General features: G+C 33.3%; 1 protein-coding gene across 8 annotated transcripts in view; it reads left to right on the top strand.

Annotated features, from left to right (window-relative positions):
* KIAA0825 (KIAA0825 ortholog) overlaps positions 1-20517 on the top strand; it is a 233766-nt gene that overhangs the window by 93677 nt on the left and 119572 nt on the right. For 7 of the 8 annotated variants that reach the window (XR_003945874.2, XR_007780379.1, XR_003945873.2 and 4 more), the window contains 5 exons: positions 2720-2830; positions 7949-8088; positions 16050-16238; positions 17730-17960; positions 19593-20001. Coding sequence is in view for 5 of the 8 variants with exons in the window: in XM_050986500.1 (XP_050842457.1) it covers positions 2720-2830; positions 7949-8088; positions 16050-16238; positions 17730-17960; positions 19593-20001 (1080 nt within the window). In the remaining 3 variants the exon portion in view is untranslated. The remainder of the gene's footprint in view (positions 1-2719; positions 2831-7948; positions 8089-16049; positions 16239-17729; positions 17961-19592; positions 20002-20517) is intronic. The other variant, XM_030237303.2, reaches the window with a different exon arrangement.

Genomic DNA, 20517 nt, shown 5'->3' with positions numbered 1-20517 from the left:
TGAGGACCTGTTGAACAATGAGTCTCTAGAATGTGCTCCTCAAATCTACTGACTGTTGCTATTTTCTTGCTGTTTACTCAAATCTCTGAAATATGAGTATTTTCATAATTCTGAATTTCCAGTCATCATTGTCTTGCTGACAAGATTGTTGTCACTTACTCAGTTCTAGTGGCTGGGGTTTCATGTAGTGGATCACACAGTTTCAGTGCTGCCTCTGAAAACACAGGAGAGTCCAATGCCATTCTTTACTTATAAGTTCATAAAGAAGTAAATTACCTGAGCCTCAGAGTAGAGACTCTCTTCTGCCTCAGGCTCTGGATTGCTCAGTTTGGAGCAGATCTATTCTTGTGCCTGTTCTGATATGCTTTAGTCTTTTGTACTGAATAGGGGATGATAGTCTGTAAAGGAGGAATATAAAGAGAAAGGTGGATGCACCTTTTTGTGATTTAATAATATGAATTGTTATATCTTATTTTCTCAACCAGAAGTCAGGTAAATTATTTAAATGTTGAGAGAATCATATAGAGAGTCTGTTGGCAAAATTGCTCTCTATTGTTGTAGAGTGTATAACTTTAATAGTTATACACTATTAAAGATTGAGAACATTTCTCTTTAATATATGAGTTGTAACTCATGAAGTTGCTTTTTGGTGATGTTTATTCATTATACAGAGAAAAATCATACAAACTACAAATAAATATTTTAGGATGCATCTTGCTGGCATCTCATTTCTTCACACCTGCACTCAGGCTTACAGGATCAATTCTCACCTTGTCATACTCTACTGAAGAATAAAACCACTCTGACTTGAAGTCTTGCTTTGGTATTAAATCAGCTACCCCGTGCTTTGTGATAATAGGCAGCTGGTTTATCATAACTTGAAGCAAAACCAAGTGTCCTACTAGCTATTATTATACTTCTGTCAGAAGAGTAGTTGGGCAGTCTGGCACATAGCTGGGCAAGAATTACCTACCCAGCAGTGGACATTAAGAAATGCTGTCATGAGAATTACTGTATTATCATCAAACACTTGATTTTTTAATAGTATTTGAAGCTATTCTAATGTTTAAACAATCTCTAAAACCCTCAGATTATCTCTACCTCGCTTTAAAATTTCTGTAGACATTTTGGTATAAGCAAATTAGTCAGAATCCAAAAATCTGCCTTGTGCTTCTCCTTAGGATATGGCTAATGCTCCTCAGGATACAGCTAAGAAGTCATACTTAGCAAGTTGCTTTAATCCAGAATTCTGTCAGACAATTCCTACATAAGCAATAGACAAGATGTGGTCCTCTTTTTTTAAATTAAATTGCTAACAAAAATGTATTATCACACTTTTGTGTAGGATGTTTGCTCTATACTTTGCTATATTCAGAAAAAAATATTTCAGTGGATTAGAGACAATAAGATTTGTTTTTTACTTTCATAATATTGAAATTACTGTCCTTAATTCTTTTTGAGTTGGCATTCTTCTTTTGGATATATTAGAATCTTAGGTTTATTTTTAATCTTCAGGTTTTCATGAATTCACAAACAGCACAAATTGACTGTGCAAATCCTTCTGCTCAGATTTTGCTTGCTTAAGATCTGTATTAAATTCTTTCTATGTTTTTTTATTAGTAAGAGTGGTTTCCAAATAAAACAGCCTATCTTTTGAAGAAGTTCAGAAACTATATGGCTACTTTTCTTGTTGAAAAAGTGTAATTCTCTCTCTTATTTCATCTGAGTCTAATAGACATGTATCTATAGTTCTGAATTACTTCAGATGAAAGAGAAAAAAATCACAGCCAAGTAAGATGAAAAGTAAGGAGCTTCTGAAGTGATAATTGTTTATATTTAATGGAGGATACATTTAATGGAAGCTGGAATTCCTCTCTGCTGGAACTGTAGACAGTGTAAATGAGAATAAAAAGGGAAGAGGCTAAGGGGCATTCATTACTGTCACACATTATTGAAACCTATTGGCTGCTAGAAATTTGTATAAATACTAATGATTTATTACTAAACAATACTTAAAGGCAGATATTAAGTTATAGAATCCTGTTCTTACACATATCTGTAATCCTCTCATATAACTAATTAATAAAATATTTCGTTTTTAGTATCCATAGATTTTGCCTCTCACATCATTTAAGTAAGTGAAGTATTGCAAAAGTGATGTCTAGTGACAATCTAGTTCTTCTCTAGTCCTTTATATTTGAAAACCACCAGTATTACATTTCTCTCAAGCCAGTGAAGGTCCAAAACTTCTGGTTCATATTTTTGCCCAGTATAATCCAAAGCCTATATAGGCTTGCATGTTAGTCAGTATCATTTCAAAAGATGCTTTACATGTCATTATTATAAAAGTGTTGAAAAATACTGTGCATTTTATTATGCAGGAAGAACAGAACTAAAGAAATGAATGACTGAAGAGAAATTTGCTTATTGAATGCATTTTCAAGCATAGTTTAAAAATGTATTATATAGGAATAAAAATATGAAGAAAAACTTGAATAACAGTTTTTAGATGCTGAGTTTCAAAGAGTGAAAATGAATAAAATATAGAATTATATTTTTTACAGTATCTAGAGTTGCAATAACGTGTTTGCATACATATATTAGTAGTATTTATCATAAGGTAGTTTTTGTCTTTTATTCATATAGACATACTTAGTAGTAGTGATCCAAGGGGATTTTCAGTCTCACTAGTAATTTGGAAGTATTTGGTTTCTTCCAGGACATTTCTGGATAATTCTGATGAACATCTTCCTCAAGATTTTTCAGAAGTGTTTTATCATCCATTACACTGGTTATTTTGCATACCATCATCCTGTTTTTCCTTTCTGAAGTGAGTATAAAAAGTTGATTGTTGTAAAAGGATCACCAGATAGTCAGTACTAGTCAAATATTGTTACATTTTGAAAAACATATCTGAATAAATGTCTAATTAATATCCTGATTTTTAAAAGTCATAGAAGCATTTTTTAATTAATTACAGATTTCTCTAATTTTTGAGAGTCTGAGGAAAAGTTGCACTGAAAGGACTGTATTTTGTTAGTCTATTAATTATGTTTGAGATTTGAATTATCTGTAAGTTTTTCTGGCTTTAATTAAAGACTATATAGTTCTTGATAATACAGAAGTTCAGCACAGTTGCTATTTTGAAGGGCTTATAATTAAAGGGGAGATTAAGAGTGTATGTCTTTCTGTATAGGATTGCTGTTTAAAAATAAATATTTGGTACATAAATAACTCATTTAACAATATGCTACTTGATTGTAGTTGAATGTTTTGGAGATTATTGAATGATTAGAAGGAAAAGCTTAACTTTTCTGTGTCACTGCATATAAGGACAAGTGACATAGAAGATAGATGCTACCAGCTGTGCTGTTGTTTGCTTTCTAATTTTGAAACTGAAGCACTCCCACACCAGTGTATATCTTCTCCTAACCCCTTCACCTCCCTCTCCTCCTTTTCAAGGTTATTTCCTGAGAGGTTTTCACTCTCTGTATTCATGAGAAGCTGCTTTTGTGAGATGTTACTGGGCTTTCTGAGAAAGTATTTTAATCTCTTGGAGCAGTACATTATCAAATGTGTGGTGACCTATGGATGATCCATGTGCTTTGGATTTATTACCTCTTTCCTTGTACACACAGTATGTTTTACCTTGTGTATGTAAATTCCCTATAATGTTGCCCCATACTACACAAAACATGCTGATTTCTCTCCATAGGCTCCACTCCTAACTACATGTCATCAGTCCTGTTTTTGCCTTCCCTAGTGCCTCTGATATCTGCTGAACCAGAGACAATATATGTTGTGACTGCATCAAAATAATTTGGTTTGCTAACTACATGCCAAACAGAGTTGATCAACTGTGGATTCAGAAAGTGTCCTGCTTGAAATAGTAACTTAGGTTCTTATAAAGTGTGAACGATCATGTGTGTTTATCAAGCTTCAAGGAACTTTGTCAGTGACTTTCTAAGTTATGCATGGTTGGAGAAAAAGGAGAAGGAGGGATGCAGGAGAGGGAATGACTGCCGTAGAAAGGAATCTAGTCATCCATTTCTGGAAAATTTATGCTCCATTAAGTATTCATTGTAGAAAAGACAATACGTTTTTTGATGCCCTCATGCAAGGCCAGATCTCAAAATATAAATTATACTGTGGAGTATGAGTTTTGAAAAATGATTTCACAACTGAGTACCCTATACCGTGTAAGAGTTTGTAAAGGAAATGCTGGTACCATTTCAATCTGACATAATTATCTTTTCTGAGGTGGAATTAAGGTAGATACAAATAAATAGCAGAAAACTATTCCACAGCTATGTAGTATGCATTTATTTTCTGTGGAAGAAAGGTACTAAAATACACAACTTCTTGGTCACCAAACAGAAAAATGCAAAGTACAAAATAAAGTACATCTCTGAGAAGATACGGTCAGTGTATCTTTGTGAGAAAAGACCATATATAGAGAGAGCCTTGCATAGTGTCCTGGTGATAATGAATGAACTATATTGGTAAAATACTTCTTGTTCCTTTTAACAGCACACCTTTCAGCTGCTCAGGGAAAAACAAAGTTAAGGACTCTATCTAATGAGTAATTCTGAGGTGTTCTAGTTTTTCGTTGGTTTTATAGTCTATGTGAATGAAACATTTTTCCCCTTCAAATACTGCCTTTAGATCATTATAAAGAAACATCATATTTAAGTATTGCAGAAAATTCTATTTCAGAGCATCCTAATTATTCATGGGTTGTTTTCCAGTTTTACGTCTTATATCCAATTAAAATATATGTTCATTGTCTGTAACAAAATTGGAAGCACAGGCCATTGTATACCTCTCAACTGTGGCCACCTGATTTTTAACTGACAACTCTAACCTGTCATACATTTAGCTATAAAGTTGCAGTCTTCCTAAGCATGCTATTTCAAAAAAAAGTTTTGCTAGTTCCTGAAAGTATTGTGTTTACTATGTAACCTGATTTCCTATATTATTTTTCATGGCTGCAAATGGCTACAGTCTGTTTAGTTTTGTCAATTTGACTCCCAACATCAATGTCATTACCATGAATTAGCAAATCGACCTGCCTTATAACATCTTGAACTTAGCACATGAGGTTTTCTTTCTTTCTATCTTGAATAGAAACCAAAATAAAATATGGTTGGTAATCAAACTAAATAATTACTGATAATTTATATTGCAGTTTATTTAGTGATAATAATTATATATATATATATATATATATATATAATATATATATATATATATATATACATATATATTTAGTTAGTTACTAATTGTGATTCCTTCAGAGCTAATTGTGATTCATTCTTTGCACCATTTGGGGTTTATAATCATAGCATTTGCAAATCAGAGTTGGAGTTTTTTCCTTCTACTGTACAGAACAGGACATTTATATGTGTGATATTTATATGTACTTCACCTTTTGCCACTTTCTATGAGGCTAGTCTTATTTTCACTAGTACTGAGCTATGAGGATGAGAGAACATATGTCTCTCCATATGCACGTTACAAAACTTCTCAGGGCATTTATTGGTGCTAGCTTCATGGCTGTAGGGAATGTCTGCTATATTTTATTTTTCCTCTAACTGAGTCACACCATTGTACATTTCAATTTGCAAGATACCTAAAGAGCCAAGAACTGGTGTATATTACAACACGATAACTTCCCATCTGGTCAATGACAGACAGATTTTTTTTTTCAATTCAGATACTCTAAAAATATAATTTATATCTATAGGAATTTAAAATATTATTCTTCATAAATCTAATTGACCCAAATTGTCACTTATCTTTTAGTTTGAAGGCAACGAGTGACCTTATTAGATAGGATAAGATGACATTAAAAGAAGAGAAAAAAAATTAAACTGGCCTGAATATTTTAACTGAATTACTGAAGAGTTGAGTTTGCTCTCAGCCATAGCATTAATTCTAGTGTGAATATGGTAACCGTTTTAATTTTTACTTTAATTACTAACTACTGATTAGATTATATATAGATTATATGTGCATTAGATCATATATAGGACTAATCTTGAACATACAGAAATTAGGATAATTATTTTAAGAATGCAAAATCCTAATGTCTGAATGCAGCATGTATTTTAAATATGGCAAATTTACTTCGACTGCAAGTTCTATCATGATCTAAAAGTATATGTGTATGCATTTTTGATAAATATTGCTTGAATCCAGTATGTGCTAATATTCACGTATAATTGTGGAGTCAGTGCTGCACTGTCAGCAAAATATATTAAGTACCAGATGGAAATCACAAAAGCTGTACATAAGGTTTCCTGGCACAGACATTGTTTATGAAGTTAGAGGTTTTGCTTTAGTGTTAAAAGAGCAAAGGCTGAGGTTCCTTTACTAAAATTAATATTACAGTGGAGTGCTGTCTTAATGGTGAGATGTAAGGGCCCTGCTGGAAGATGGTGCTATGGTTTTCTTAGGTGACTTCAAGGCTGCCCTGCAAGATACGTGGCATATTGGTTTTTCTGGTAATGGAAACATAGACATGTGAGGGATTAAAGTAGAGGAGTATATCAGCTGACATTTACTTTTCCAGGACTTGGGGGTTTGTATTGAGTATATTGTATAAATAGCAGCTTTGATTTAACAGTGAAATACTTGTGCAGTTATCTATTTTTTTTCATGTGTGTATTCAAGCATAGTTAGGAGGTGGCACACTTGGCTTGGTCAGAGGTTGTAAAAGCCTGCAACTTAATGGAGAGGTACCCCTCTGGTGGAACTACCACATGAGCCCATTTTAGTTCTGTCCCAAAAGCATGTAAATTGTTTGAGCAGAGGCATATAAATACTTCTCTGGTCTGACAAGAAAATGTCAGATTGAAAACCTCCCCATGAAGGAGGTTTTAACAGAGGCTGAAAGTAGTTTTTTTGCATACTGGCAGGTAATATTTTTACCTGCCCAGTCAATGCATATGAAGTCCTTAAAATCATAGATGTAAAATTCATGTGCATAAAAGTTTATGAGGTGTAAAAGTTTCAGTGTTATCAGCTATTGTATCAACTTGTAGCCAAAAAAGTAAATACAGTGGCTAAACATCAGTTGAAATTTCATCTTAAAAGAACTTTCAAATTAATAAAACTTACACATTAAAAGAAAAAAAAATATCCACAATTCAATTTTGCAAACTTGTTTTCAAAAATGTTTCAAGAAGAAAATACTGAATACAATAGGTGATAAACATTTGGCAGGGCAGATTTGTTTGTTTCTTGTGTAACTGTAATTGGTGTTGGGTCACTGGCTGTGTTCAGAGTAAGCCCTGGAGTAGTATTTGGAAACTTCAATTTTTGCAAACATGGAAATCACAAACAGAAAATAAACTTGCCTATTTTTAAAAGCCAAGGAATTTTTACTATGCTTTCTCACTTCTCCCTGCTGGTGAAGCAGTAACCAAACCAGTCTAATATTTCTTGTGGATTTTTGAGGACGCATAAGAATTGCTCAACCTAAAGTGGTATTTTGCAACCCCTTTGAGCATTTTCACTTCCTTTTACATAAGAACTTTATACACTTCATCAAGGAGAGACACTGCAGATCTCTTACTCAACAATTGCTGCAATAATAATCTGAAAAATTATACCCTTAAATTTATTCAACTGCAGGGAAAAAAACCTTCCTTTTTGCGTGGTAGAACAAAATAAGTACTGTTCCATGAAAGAGATAAACACAGTTGCTTTGTATCAGGTTTAACTGTGACAGACTAACAAATATCAATTTGCTTTTGACTAATTGAAATTAAGTGCAATTCTTTCTCTGAGCTGCCTTAAAGTAAGGAAGCATGAAAGCATTTTCAGAGTAATCTGGGAGGAGTTGACACTTAGGGACTTAGTGTTACATCTGCAATTCGAGGGTATTATTTCATAGATAAATTTACTTTAATATTATTTCTGTCTTTATCTTATATTTTAAAAGGACTCCATCAGCCAGAGAAATGGCAGCCCAAGGTCTGCTGAAGCTGCTCTTATCCCAGCCATACTGTAATTTGAACTTGCTTTTGGAGACATTGCTACATCATGACTGTCTCTTAGTGAAAATTTTGCTGAGAAGCTCAGGTAAGTACGGATATTGTCAATCCCTATAAGATTATCAGTGAAAAACACAAATTAATTTTTAACTTATATGCTGGCGGAAGGCTGACAACCATTTTCAGGGTTAAGTACCCATTTACTTACCAGTAGGACACTTCTTGAATGGGTAAAAAGATAGAAAAGTAATCACTTTTTGAGTGAGAATTTACATAATACATGACCCACTTATTAATAATTTCAAAGCAAACTGCAATTTGATAAAATAGATTGCTATCATAAATACAAATGAGTCAAAATTAATTTGAACTTTACGGAGGTTTGATACCACAACTACTGTACACAGGTTTTTAAAGTGTGCATCAGTGGTCTAAAAGAATACTTTCAAAACTACATTTGAACAGTAGAAAGCTTCTTAGATGTTTTGTTGATATTATTATATGCTTGTAGCTATAAAATTCTAGAATTACATATATATGTATTAATATATACATTATATATTAATGCATATATAATGCATTAATATATAATGCATATATTCATACATATATATGTAACAAATGCTGTTTTGAAAGTAGAATAAATAAAAGAATATTTTTACAAATTTTTATTTGCATTCTCATAGTATTGGGTTTGAAGCAACAAACTTTATCACATCTTTCCATTAGTAGTTTGCAGATCAAATAATCATATTGTTGAATAGCTAATGGTATAATCACCTGTTTGTCTTAATTTTGCAGGAATATGAGAGTCTTGGTTTCTTTATTTTTTTGGCAAATGAATTCTTCCTATTTATCAAAAAACTATTAGCTCCACATAATATTGTTTATATTTATATTTATATATGTATTTATCTGTCTATTTATCTGTATATAATATGATTTAGTTCTGTTATTTTGAAATGGTCTAATACTTGTCACGAGTACAACATCTTCCATTTCTGTCACACATCTTATTGAGAGCTGCAGTGCATACAATTGCCTACTCAAACACATGTCATCTTTTACAAAGGCTGACAAATGTTTGATCAGGGTCATAGTCTTAACCTAGTGTTATCCAGTATTGAGCTTTATTATCTGTTTAAATTATTACAAGTAATAAGTGATAGAATGTATTAGTCTATTGACTGACCAACCTCTTAAGCTTTAGGGAAATCCATGTGGCTCTGAATTACAAAATGTGTTATTTACACAGGCTTTATTCATGTAACTTCAATATTGGCATGAATAAACGTCCAGTTTAGGTAAAGTCAATACCTGTGATGATCCATCTCATCTAAATTAATTTCATTGGGGTTATTTGTTGAAAGGCAAAAAATATGTATTTATTCCTTCTCCTATACAGCTAAGTATACCATAGTTTTTGAGCAATTTGTCCTAGTGGTAATAAGACTCCCTGGTATTTAATTACATAAGAATTTTTTTAAGAAGGAAAAGCCTTTTCACATTTTTTGAATTCAGTCTTTCCTTTTCCTTTTAAAAACAGGCCAGAAGGCAAAAAATCTTAGGTATTGATGAATTTTCCTGTATTGTTTTACACTTTAGGATGCTCAAAGTGGACATCATTCAAACACATTAAATGTCATTGTAGTCCCATTGTTCTCATGGTTGTACCACGAGCAGGTTCAGAAGGAATGTATATTCGCCATCATAGCAGAGAATACTGTTGGGAGTGCCAAAGTTGTTTCAGTAGAAAGAGTATTTGTAGAGAAGCTATTTGTGGATGATTCATGCTGCTAAATATTATAAGAAGGAAAACATATTTGTTGAAGCTATTAAAACTCCATGTATATAATTATATGCTATCTGGACAGGAAAATGAAAAAAAGTGCACTTTTGTCATTTTTTTGTGCATTATGATATATGAAATGTACATAAAAATTAAAATATGGAAATACGAAGTTATTGCATCAAAAAACACTAGAGGTAACAAATCAGCTTACCCAGAACTGAACCATTTATTTGTCTTCAGTGCACGTAGCTACTGCATAGAGGCAATTTTGAAAAAATGGTTGAAAATTTTGATTTGCGCATTTGACCTCTGTAACAAGCTGTGAGTCTAAATAACCTAGGTGTGTTAAATTATAGTGCCATATAATCTTCAAGATTTTTTCCTATGGGCCCAATGTCCAGCAACTTTTTGTTCAAGACGTTCTTGAGTGAGTAGAGGGTTTAAGGTCTCTGCTGTGGCTTTGCAGAGACCTTAGAAAGAAACAGTGAAGGCAGCTGGTACCATGTTAATTTTTGGACAAAATAAACTATTTTGCAATTTACATGGCATATTTTTTTAAGCCAATATTCCCTTATCATTCATGAATGTGAAATGGAAATGGATTATTTTGATAAGCAAAAAATAATAGAGGAAAAAAAGGAAGTGGTATCTGTATAAAATAAGCAGCTGAATCCAGCAGATGCTGACATGAAAATGTGAAGGATGTGAGTTCTGAGAATTTCTGCTAGATTTGCTCTAAAAACACATCATGCCAGTGGAACAGTCTGTGATTTCTATTTTGATAATCATTATTTCCAGGAATCAGAAGTTTTCTTTGCACAGTAAAGCAAACAGCTATAGCTTTGTTGGGTTGTACTGGCCCAACACAGGATTAATATTTGTCAAAGGGACCCCAGCAGACAGTAGACCTGGCCACTGATGAATAGCAGATAAGACGCTGGTCATTAAGAAATTGTCATTGAGAAATTGTCAGCAAGGCACATTCTAGACCTTCTAGTCAGTCTTTGGGTCTCATACATTTGTTTAGGAAGAGATAGTAGTATCAAGTTCATGACGAACAACAGAAAATTCAATATATTGCTTTTTAATCTTCAAAATAATCTTATTCATTACCATAAAACCTTGAGACTCCAGTTGTTAGAGAATTTAATTTGTCTTTCTACACACAACCTTAAAGTGAATATTGGCATGTGGAGATAAACAGTAAGAAATCTGCATTCACAGCAGGACCAGGCTGTTGGCTTTTGGCTTGTACAATACCTATATGAAAGACTACTAGAAGACAATGTTTAGTCTGTACATCTCTACCTAGATGATATTCTGGGCCCCACTAAAAGTTTGAAATAAGAATTGATATTAACATTTACAAATATTCTGTAATAAGTCTAAGGCTGAAAATCTGAAATTGGACCTAAATAAATGTGATTTGCTTCAAAAAGAGATCAGTTACCTTGCACACATAAGAAGGTTGGGAGAGGAAAGATATCCACCAAGAAAATATAATTGTGTGGTAGACCATTAGACAACTTTCTAGACACTATTAGATATTAAGAGTTTTCTAAGACTGTCCTTTATTCCCCTTTTTTTGGAAAGAGAACTTGGAAATGTATTTGTAGAACTGAAAGATTTTTTTCCCCACTCAATTTCTTTGCCTGCTTTAAAACAGTTCTCTAGCTGCCATAATGTGTCATTTTAAGGTAAATTTAAAGTACTAATTTATTTTTAATCAAACTTAATAAATTGCATTTTAGACACATAAAAGTAATAGCACTGGTTTTTTGTGGGTTAAGGTAAAAGTGCAGTGAAAAGTGGTAACTTCACTAGTTGGCCTCATTGACTGAACTACTAGTGGCAATAATGAGTTATAACAGAAGAAAATGTACATCCGTTACATGAATTACCAGCTCCATCAAAACTCTGGCATTGTTAACATCTGTAACAATTTGACACTTCTATTTCAAATTCTTGAGGGTCGCTCTTTCTTCTTGTACTTTCATTGTACTTTTTTGTACTTCGTTGTACTTTCTTCTAATCACCCCTTGGATTTAATAATCCTGTCGTGGTCTAACACATAAGTGAAAAAACTAGCAACCGTTCTAGTTCCATGGCTCAAGCACACACCATTTTGGGAAAAGTAGTCTTGCAGGTTTTGGTCACAAAACTCGGATGTTGATCTGTAACCCCGCCCTCATGAAGTGAACAGAAGTAAATCTCACAGACTAATTTATATCTTTGTGCAGAGATAGATCTCTCCTCGTATTTGTGGATCATCCAGTATAAGGCTCTCTGAAAGTTTTCTTAGCCCCTTCATGACAGCAGTCTGTGTCATGGTAGCCTAATGGTTAGAGGCACCTCCTCAAAAGGTCCGTCTGACCTTTTGAAAAGATTATTGGATTCTGTACCTGCATAACCAAAGGGATGTACTGAAGTGGTATACTTGTAGCTGGAAGATAAGTTAAAAAGGGACCTTAATACAGATATCCTGTCCCATCTGGTGATTTTCCAGTGATATGCTAGAGAAAACACGAAATTTCCAAAAACCTAAATAGGATTTCCTATTTGGACTGTAGTGGACCCCTGCTGTGAATACCTTACCTTTTCTTGACAGAGTGTTAAGATAGTGTCTACATGCGTGATAGACTTGGTGTCTGTGATACATGGTCAAATCGTTAGCTTTTCAAAGTCTTAGTAATTTCTGATTTCTAGAGCTCTTCTAGTAGAGCTCTAGACTGAGTAAGTTTTAAGAAGGAAAGCTCCAATACATGAAGGAACACTAGTGGCCATAGGACTAGGTTCAGTATTGCCTTATCAAATTTTGGCTGTCAGAATGCCATACTTTCTGCATACTATCCCATAAAATCAGTACTGGAGCTATTTTGACAGTAATGGGTTTTTTCTGTTGGCCATAAGATAGATTCTACAGAAGTCAGTAACTTAGAAATTCTTTAATAGAAGCTTCTTCTCAGATAGTGGAAAATAAATTGTTTAGGCAGAAAAAAACTCTAAATGGAGTTGAATGAATTTAAAATGCTGTGGCATTGATGTCATATAAATATATACCTACAGAAGTAGTTTGCTGGTAAGTTAATAATTTATGGGCTGATGATAGAAGCGTTGTTAAAGCTTTTTTGGCATGTTGACCATTTTAGTTGTCATAAATTTAGTATTTATTTAATTCACAGGTAGCAGTTAATACAGGGCTTATTATTATTTGGAATATATTACATTGAAACAGGCAGGTTTAAGATCTGGGTTTTATTCAGGATAGGAGTAATGTGACCTTTAAATTCAATAAAGAAAGCAAAAGTTTCATGCTCCTTGCAAATTAAAGACCAGAATCAGAAATAATTTGTTCCATTTTCAATTCCTCTCCCTAAGTGAAACACCATGTATGGATTGGAGTTTTGACTACCTCTTTTCGTCAAAAAGGACAGCATAATTATTTGTATCTTGGCTGTTGTGTATGGATTGACTGGGGAGAGTGAGGTCTAGCGTCAGTAACAGGATTTTCTGAATTCAGCAAGATTCATTTTATGGCTAGACTAGTCAGATAAGTGCTGGATGAGTGATAATCTTGTCAAATTACTGGGTGGTATTTCTATCAATAAGAAAGAAATATGGGTAAATTGCACTTGTAACTCTGCCTTTCTGAAGTCATGCTTTTAAAATACGTGGTAGTATCCCAAGGAAGAATGATTCATTGTGAATGGTTAGGGCATAGCTATTATTCAATAGATACATAATTTTCTTATAGAGATATTTATTAAAAAGAATAGCATTCTAATATGTTTTTGTATCTTTTGTGCATATAGAACATCTTGCTATATGGATATAACAAATAGCTGATTTTTTTATTTTAGCAGGTATCTAGATAAATATATAGCCACATTTATGTATGAATGCTATGTCTTGCTAAAATAATGTAGAAGTTTCTCCTTTGAGCTACTATGGGAGCCTTAGGTTCCCTTCATAAATTAGCTTTTGCTATATGAATGCAGTCAGTGAAAAAAATAGAAATGTATAGAGGGAAGCATCACAGGGCAGTAAGTAAATACCTGTCATATAAATTCTGTTCTATGTAGTCATTAACAAGAAGGCTGCATTGGACTTCAAACTAATATGAATATTTAATGTTATGACAGGTGAGCTAATAAATGTAAAAGAAACAATCTAAGGCAAGAGAAATCTACGTATCTTTCTGTAGACTCCTAATTCATAGTATTTAACCAGCTATACTGATCTTCTAGCAAAACTTTTCAAATTACATTATGTTTTAAGGTCCCTTCTAACCCAAAAGATTCTGTGATTCTATGATCCATGCCCACTTATCAATCAGAAAACTGATTTTAACCCTGAGCTTTCAGGGTATTCTTACAACAAGGACAACATTTCCTTCAGGATAAAGCGAGAAAAAGCTGATGAATAATTACATGCCTTGTTATATTTAGTCACAGAATGATTTAGTAGTGGATTCATGCAGTGGATTTAGCAGTGGATCCTTTGCTTAAAAGCGCAAGAGTTGTATTATACAGTCATTATAACAAGATGTATTATAGCCCTTTCTACAAAATTCTTTTATGCTCCTTTCTCTTTATCTAAATATTTGGTAGCACTAATTGATTTGAAAAGTTATAAGTAAATTGTGACTTGAACTTTCCATTGCAGCATGGTCATAAACCAAATTTAGGCTTAATTTCAAGTCATGAGCACCTTTAAACAAACCAATTCCCCATCATGTACTTCAAAGGCAGTTTACACAGTACTTGAAATCCTAGCAAAACTCCCCCTAGAATTTGGTTAAATTAATTTCAGAAATACTTACAGTAAAAGAATCAAAGTTCATTTAAGATTTTCATTTCACCATTTGAACTGCTTTTTCTGCTTTGATGGTTAGTTCTTTGTCATACATATCCCTGGTTTGAGTGAATAAGTGGAATCCATTCGATTTTTCACTTAGAAGCATCTGGATTTGAAAACAATGTATGTCAGCTCACTCAGTTCATAGGAAAAAGAAAGCTGATTAAAAACCTGTCTTGTTGAAGATCTGTCTGCTGCCTTGGGGAAAAAACCCCATATATTGTTGGTTATTAATTCAGTGATCATGTTTTTCAGCTTTCTACATCCTGTTTCTGCTAAGGTTGCATGCTACCTAGATTGAATGATTTACAGTAATGCATGAATTAGATTGTAGGAATTCAGAAGAGAGTAAAATGAGATTTTTTAAAAATTTTTAGTTGACAATTTTATTTCAAATTCTTGAGGGTCATTCTTTCTTCTTGTGCTTTCATTGTACTTTCTTGTACTTCATTGTACTGTCTTCTAATGACTTCTAATGAAGTCAAAGACGGGTTGAAAGCAATGATTTTCCATTATCATAGATTTTGAAGACTCCCATCTTTCTCCTCCACAGGTTGCTAAAGGTAAAGACAACCTAGCTGGCAGAAAACAATGACATTTCATAGTATAATTTTATCTAAATACTTTTTACAGAAACGACTGTTTTAACTAGAAGTTTAAAGTAAGAGTATTTAACAGGTTGTGGCTCTGGTTCTCACGTTTGGAAACATATTTCACAAACAGGTGGGAAGCTCAGGTCTTCAACATTAGCACAAATCAAAGTCATTGAATTGCATGATTCCTGGAGTTTTAAACATATCCTTATATGGAAGATTGTGTTACAATGATTGTCAGAAATATTTGTAAATATTTGTAAGAAGATATCACTCAACTCTATGATAATCACTACTTGTCTTTAGAATCTGTATTTTAGCAGTGCTGAGATTTTGTTTTGTGGAACTGTTTAATCAAAGCCAGCACACTTTGGGGAATATGGAGCTGCCACTTTTCTTGATTTTTTATATCTAAATAGGATTTTATTGTTTCATATGACTGTTATATAAGGAAGAGTTAAGCAGTAATAGATTTTTGACTGTGATTCTGCAGTTTAGATATTAATCTAGTGATTAATCTTCAGTTAATAATAAATTTCCAATTACAATCAATTGCAATTTCATTTTGAATTAAATAGGCGTATTTCATAGTTTGAAAACATGCTTAAGTCTTTTTTTAATGGCTACACATAATTCAGGAAGACAGTCAACTGTCATTAGGCAGAGAAAATTCAGATACCAGTATCTGTGTTATTGTTTGAAATATTATTCAGATACACTTTGCAGTTCATTTTGAATAACGCTACCATAACTGAGACCTTAAATTACTTGCAAGTTATTGAAACTATATTTTTGTTTATTTTGAAGGTAATCAAGCATTAAATCGTGGTGAACAAAGTTCTCTCTTGGAACAGGAAAATAACAAAGAGCCTACTCTGATTGAAACAATCTTCACAGTATTGTCTTACTGCACTTTATCACCCAAATCTCTTGGCATTGCTTTTGAGTCCTACATGGAAAAAGAGCTGCTGTGGAACTGCTTATGCAATATGACAGGTTTTTATTCATTTATTAGTTTATTAATAAGCGTTTCAAATCTAATGTTAAATGTTGTTCATTTTCAGACATGTAGTGAGCATTATTTTTAGCATAATAAATCAGGTGAAAGTATGTTAGCTTACCTGAAAATTATAGTATTATTGAAGGGTTTTGTGCAGTCATGCCATGGTAAGAGTGGTTAAAATTTTGAAGAATGCAGAGGTTCCATAGCAGTGTTGTTGAGAAGGAGTCTGATGACCTTAAGTGTTTGTCTTACCAGCAGACTAGCTGCAGAATATTTTTGTGGGTCTCTACCAGTAGAGGTTCTTCACCTCTATGCATTCAACAGCTCCAGGCCTTTGCCACAATTTAAAAGTAAGAAAGGATGGAAGAAGAGTGGAAAAAGAGAAGGAAGCACTTCTCATACTGAGGGCGAAATAATCAATGAGCATTTAGTTTCTATCGTCAACAGGCATTCAGCCTCTTAATTTTCTGTTGGGGGGGAGAGCAACTAATTCTATCTCCAAGGAAAAACAGGTTTCAACCAGAAAAGAGAGGTGAGGTTTAGAAGGGTGATATTGCAAGTTATGGATTAAAAGCAGAGGGCTCAAAAGAAGAGGATGAAAATGGGAGAATGCAAGAGGGGAAATAGAATTATGACCATCACAAAATAGAAAACAATGATAAAAGTGTTCCCATACTTCTCAGAGAAAAATGGGTTTGCAAAAAGTAGAAGTTTAACATGTAAGAGGAAAAAAAACAGAGAAGTGGTGCTTGGAAGCTTCCAGAAAGACCATGATTAGATCAGCAAAATGCAGAGGGAAGCAAAAGTATGAGCAAAGGATCTAAAGATCTAAAATGTCAAAACATCTCTCTGAAATTCTCCGCAACACTCTTGTCTGACAATTGCAGCTCCATGACAATGGAGAAACTGCAGTTTGCTGTGGTATTAAGAATGTGGAGAAGATTGATACTTGTAATGTCAATAACTGTATTTAGGATTGTGTGTTTTGAACATGCAATCTCTGATGACATGCTGTGTTTCTGTTGATAACTATTATTTGTATGTATTTTTGTTTCCAAAATACCTTTCTTTTGCTTTACTGTCTGTGGTATAGCAGTTTGGGAATCTAATAAATGCGACTTCATTAATACTTTCAAGTCAAGAAAGTTGAAAAAAGGTGTATCTGCTTGCCTCATTGATGCCTAACAAGTACTTAATGTTTTCTGTATTAAAAGGAAGACATCAATCAGCTTAAATAGAATTTTTGTAAATATATCAGTGGAGAAATGAGAATGAAGGAAATATTTTTTTTTGTCAATACTATATTAAAATGGTACCAAGATGCCATATGTTTTGCATTATACTCTTTCTTAACTTATAACAGACAAATAGGTCTAATATATTATGACATAATGTAATTTTTTTTTCCCATAAGAATTCTGAAAACACTTTCTGAAACAGATTTACAGCACTTACTGAATAGTTAATAGTTCTTCCTTCTGAAGTTTCCAGTTGTGAGTCGGAGCCAGAAGTTATCAGATGCTTGAAGTTGACTTTGATTAATTCAGTGAAGGGTATAGTGAAACAAATAATTTCTTTGATGCATTCATGGGAGGCAACTGAAAACTATGGAACATACCAGCACAAGCAAATAGTTCCTGAAGGTTTACTGAAAACTGTTCCAAAGGAATGGAATTACACTCCTCGGGAAATGAAGAGAAAAGAATCTGGGAAATGTAGGTGAAATTTATACATAATATTTATATGTGTATACAATACATCCTATAAGCTTCTCATAAGAACTTTTAAGTCCTTTACTCATTTACTCAAGAACTGGGCAGTTAAATTTTGTGAGTGTTGTACCTTTACAATGAGCAAACTATTCCCAAATATCCTGTGGTGGTTGGGGTGTTTTCAATACTTTCCATTAAAATTCAGTTATTCTTTCTTGAGGCTTACACCCATACATATACATACAAGATTTTGAAAATAATCTGTATTGTAGTATTGCTAATAATAGTACTGGATATGTTTCCAGCATCTGGCAGTAGTCAGATGGGATCCAAAACAAAGTGAAGAATAATGCCTATACTTTGGCCTCAATGTCTGTAAACAGCTTTCCTTTTCATTATCATCTTTTTATTTGGGACTGTCATTCACCCCAACTTTACAACACAGCAATTTATGCTTGACTAAAACAAACACTGAAACTGTTGTGGAGTATGCTGCTGCTTGATTGTTGAAACAGTAAAGGAAGAAAGAAACCATAGGACAGGAGGTCTTTTGAAGATGATTAGATATAAAGCTAATTTCTGGTATGTATTTTCATAGCCCACAGTGTCTATGTCATTTGCATCTGTCATTTCAGGTCATGGTTCAGAAGGCTAACTTTTAGAAACATTTCATGATAAATTTTTGCCAATAAAATATTGCCTGATTATTTTCAATACTGCAGTATATTGTGGCACAGAGTTTTGAGTATGTAGATTGTGGCCAAGCCAGGGCATCAATCCATTCTTTTTTTTCATGCATCTTCACTGCACTCCCATTTTAGTCTAGAACTTTTCTGTGGCTATTTTAGGCTAATTGCTATGTGTGAACTGATATGCAAACTGGGAGGTAAGAGTCTAGGCTTCAAGATGATTTAAATTTGTATGTGTGATATCTAGAACAGTTATGGTTTCTTTTTTTAATAAAAGAAAAGCATTTGGAATGCAGGTGCAATGACACCGGGTTTTTTTTAATTGTTTGGAGATTGGTGCTTTTTAAAATCTTGACAGCTTTTGCTATATTTTTCATTTTATATATGTCTTGGGTTTTGAGCAGCTCAATTTCTCTGTAGTTACTTTTATAGCTACTTTTATTATCTTGGGTCTTTAAAATGCAATGCTATCTAGTGTCGATGCTTATATGAAAGATGATAAACTGAATTTTTGTCATTTTAAACATAGAAAGGAATTTGTAAAAAACTAGAGATTATAAATGTATGTAATGTTCTGATACACTTAGCGCAATGCTTCAGCTGTGAAGTTGGAGAAGTACTATCATTTTGAAGACAACTTTTTACCATTCACAATACCTGAGTGCTGTCTTTCTCATCAGTCTGTAACAACTGTGCACAGCAGGACTAATTGCCGAGAGTCACAGTCTAAATTTTAAATTTTCTGCTTTTAATTAAGGTAGTTGTTTGAATTTTGTGGGATTTTTGTGCAGATAGCATAATACAAGTGAAACTACAGTGTTGAGTACCTAAGCTTTTTACCCATTTTCAGTACAAAAGAAAGCTAGAAATTATCACACAACATTCAGAAACTGTTAGAACTATACTGTTAATGTTAATCATATCATTTTTTCTTTCTATTTTTAAGGCTTCACAAGGCTTGCAGCTCAAGCAGTATCTATTGTAATCAGCAAGTTACCTACTGTGATTGCATGTTTGCCTCCCCCAGTTAAATACTTCTTTTTTCTGGCTGAGAGAAAAATGTCAAGAAATTTTGCTGAATTGAAGAAAGCTGGTCTGCTTGTCTGGAACTTGATTGTAATTATATGTCGGATATTTGAGGATGGAAATACTGCAGAATTTTTAACAGGTGCAACACTTGACAGATGGAGCAAAGAAAAACTCGGTTTAGTTCGCGTGTGCTTAGAAAGTATTATGGGAAAACAGAAAAGTGGTCCTAAGCAAGTGACCCAGAAGATTATACAAAGCATTGAACAGCAAAGACCAAACTGGATTGAAAGCCAGTTGCTGAAGGCAAGAAAATTGAGCGTAGATTGGTAAGAACATAGTACTTTTCAAATGCTATTATTTGCTCTTTGTTTTACTGGATTATTGGCATTTTTATGGCTACTGCTCAATTTTAAGGAAAAGAGATGAGGAGTGATCTTATATGAAACAGATTAATCCTTAATATTTATATACCATGGGTTTGTAATTAAAGTTTATTGCTGAAACACTAAAACATGGTTGTTTCATCAGAATGGCATGTTCATAGTACTACAAGATTTCATGTTATCTTGATGAACCAAAAATATGGACAAGGCCATTGTTATATCTTTCAAAATGTGAACAGGTATTAAATACCTTTATAATTTAATTTTACTGTGGTGATTAAATTAAGAAGAACTGTGAGAAGTTTTCAGTGTTCATCTGTGAATAAAAAGTAAGCATACCTTATTCTAAATCATATCAAACCCTGAGGCAAATAGGGTATATCAAAAAAGGACAAGAATAATATCCTGCTGTGCCTTTCTGAGAAAATACCAATTTTTCCTTCAGATTTGACATTAAGG

Source organism: Serinus canaria, chromosome Z (assembly GCF_022539315.1).
Source record: "Serinus canaria isolate serCan28SL12 chromosome Z, serCan2020, whole genome shotgun sequence".
Classification (NCBI taxonomy): Eukaryota; Metazoa; Chordata; class Aves; order Passeriformes; family Fringillidae; genus Serinus; species Serinus canaria.
Note: the sequence above shows the minus strand (reverse complement) of the source record. Positions and strands in the feature narration are given on the sequence as shown.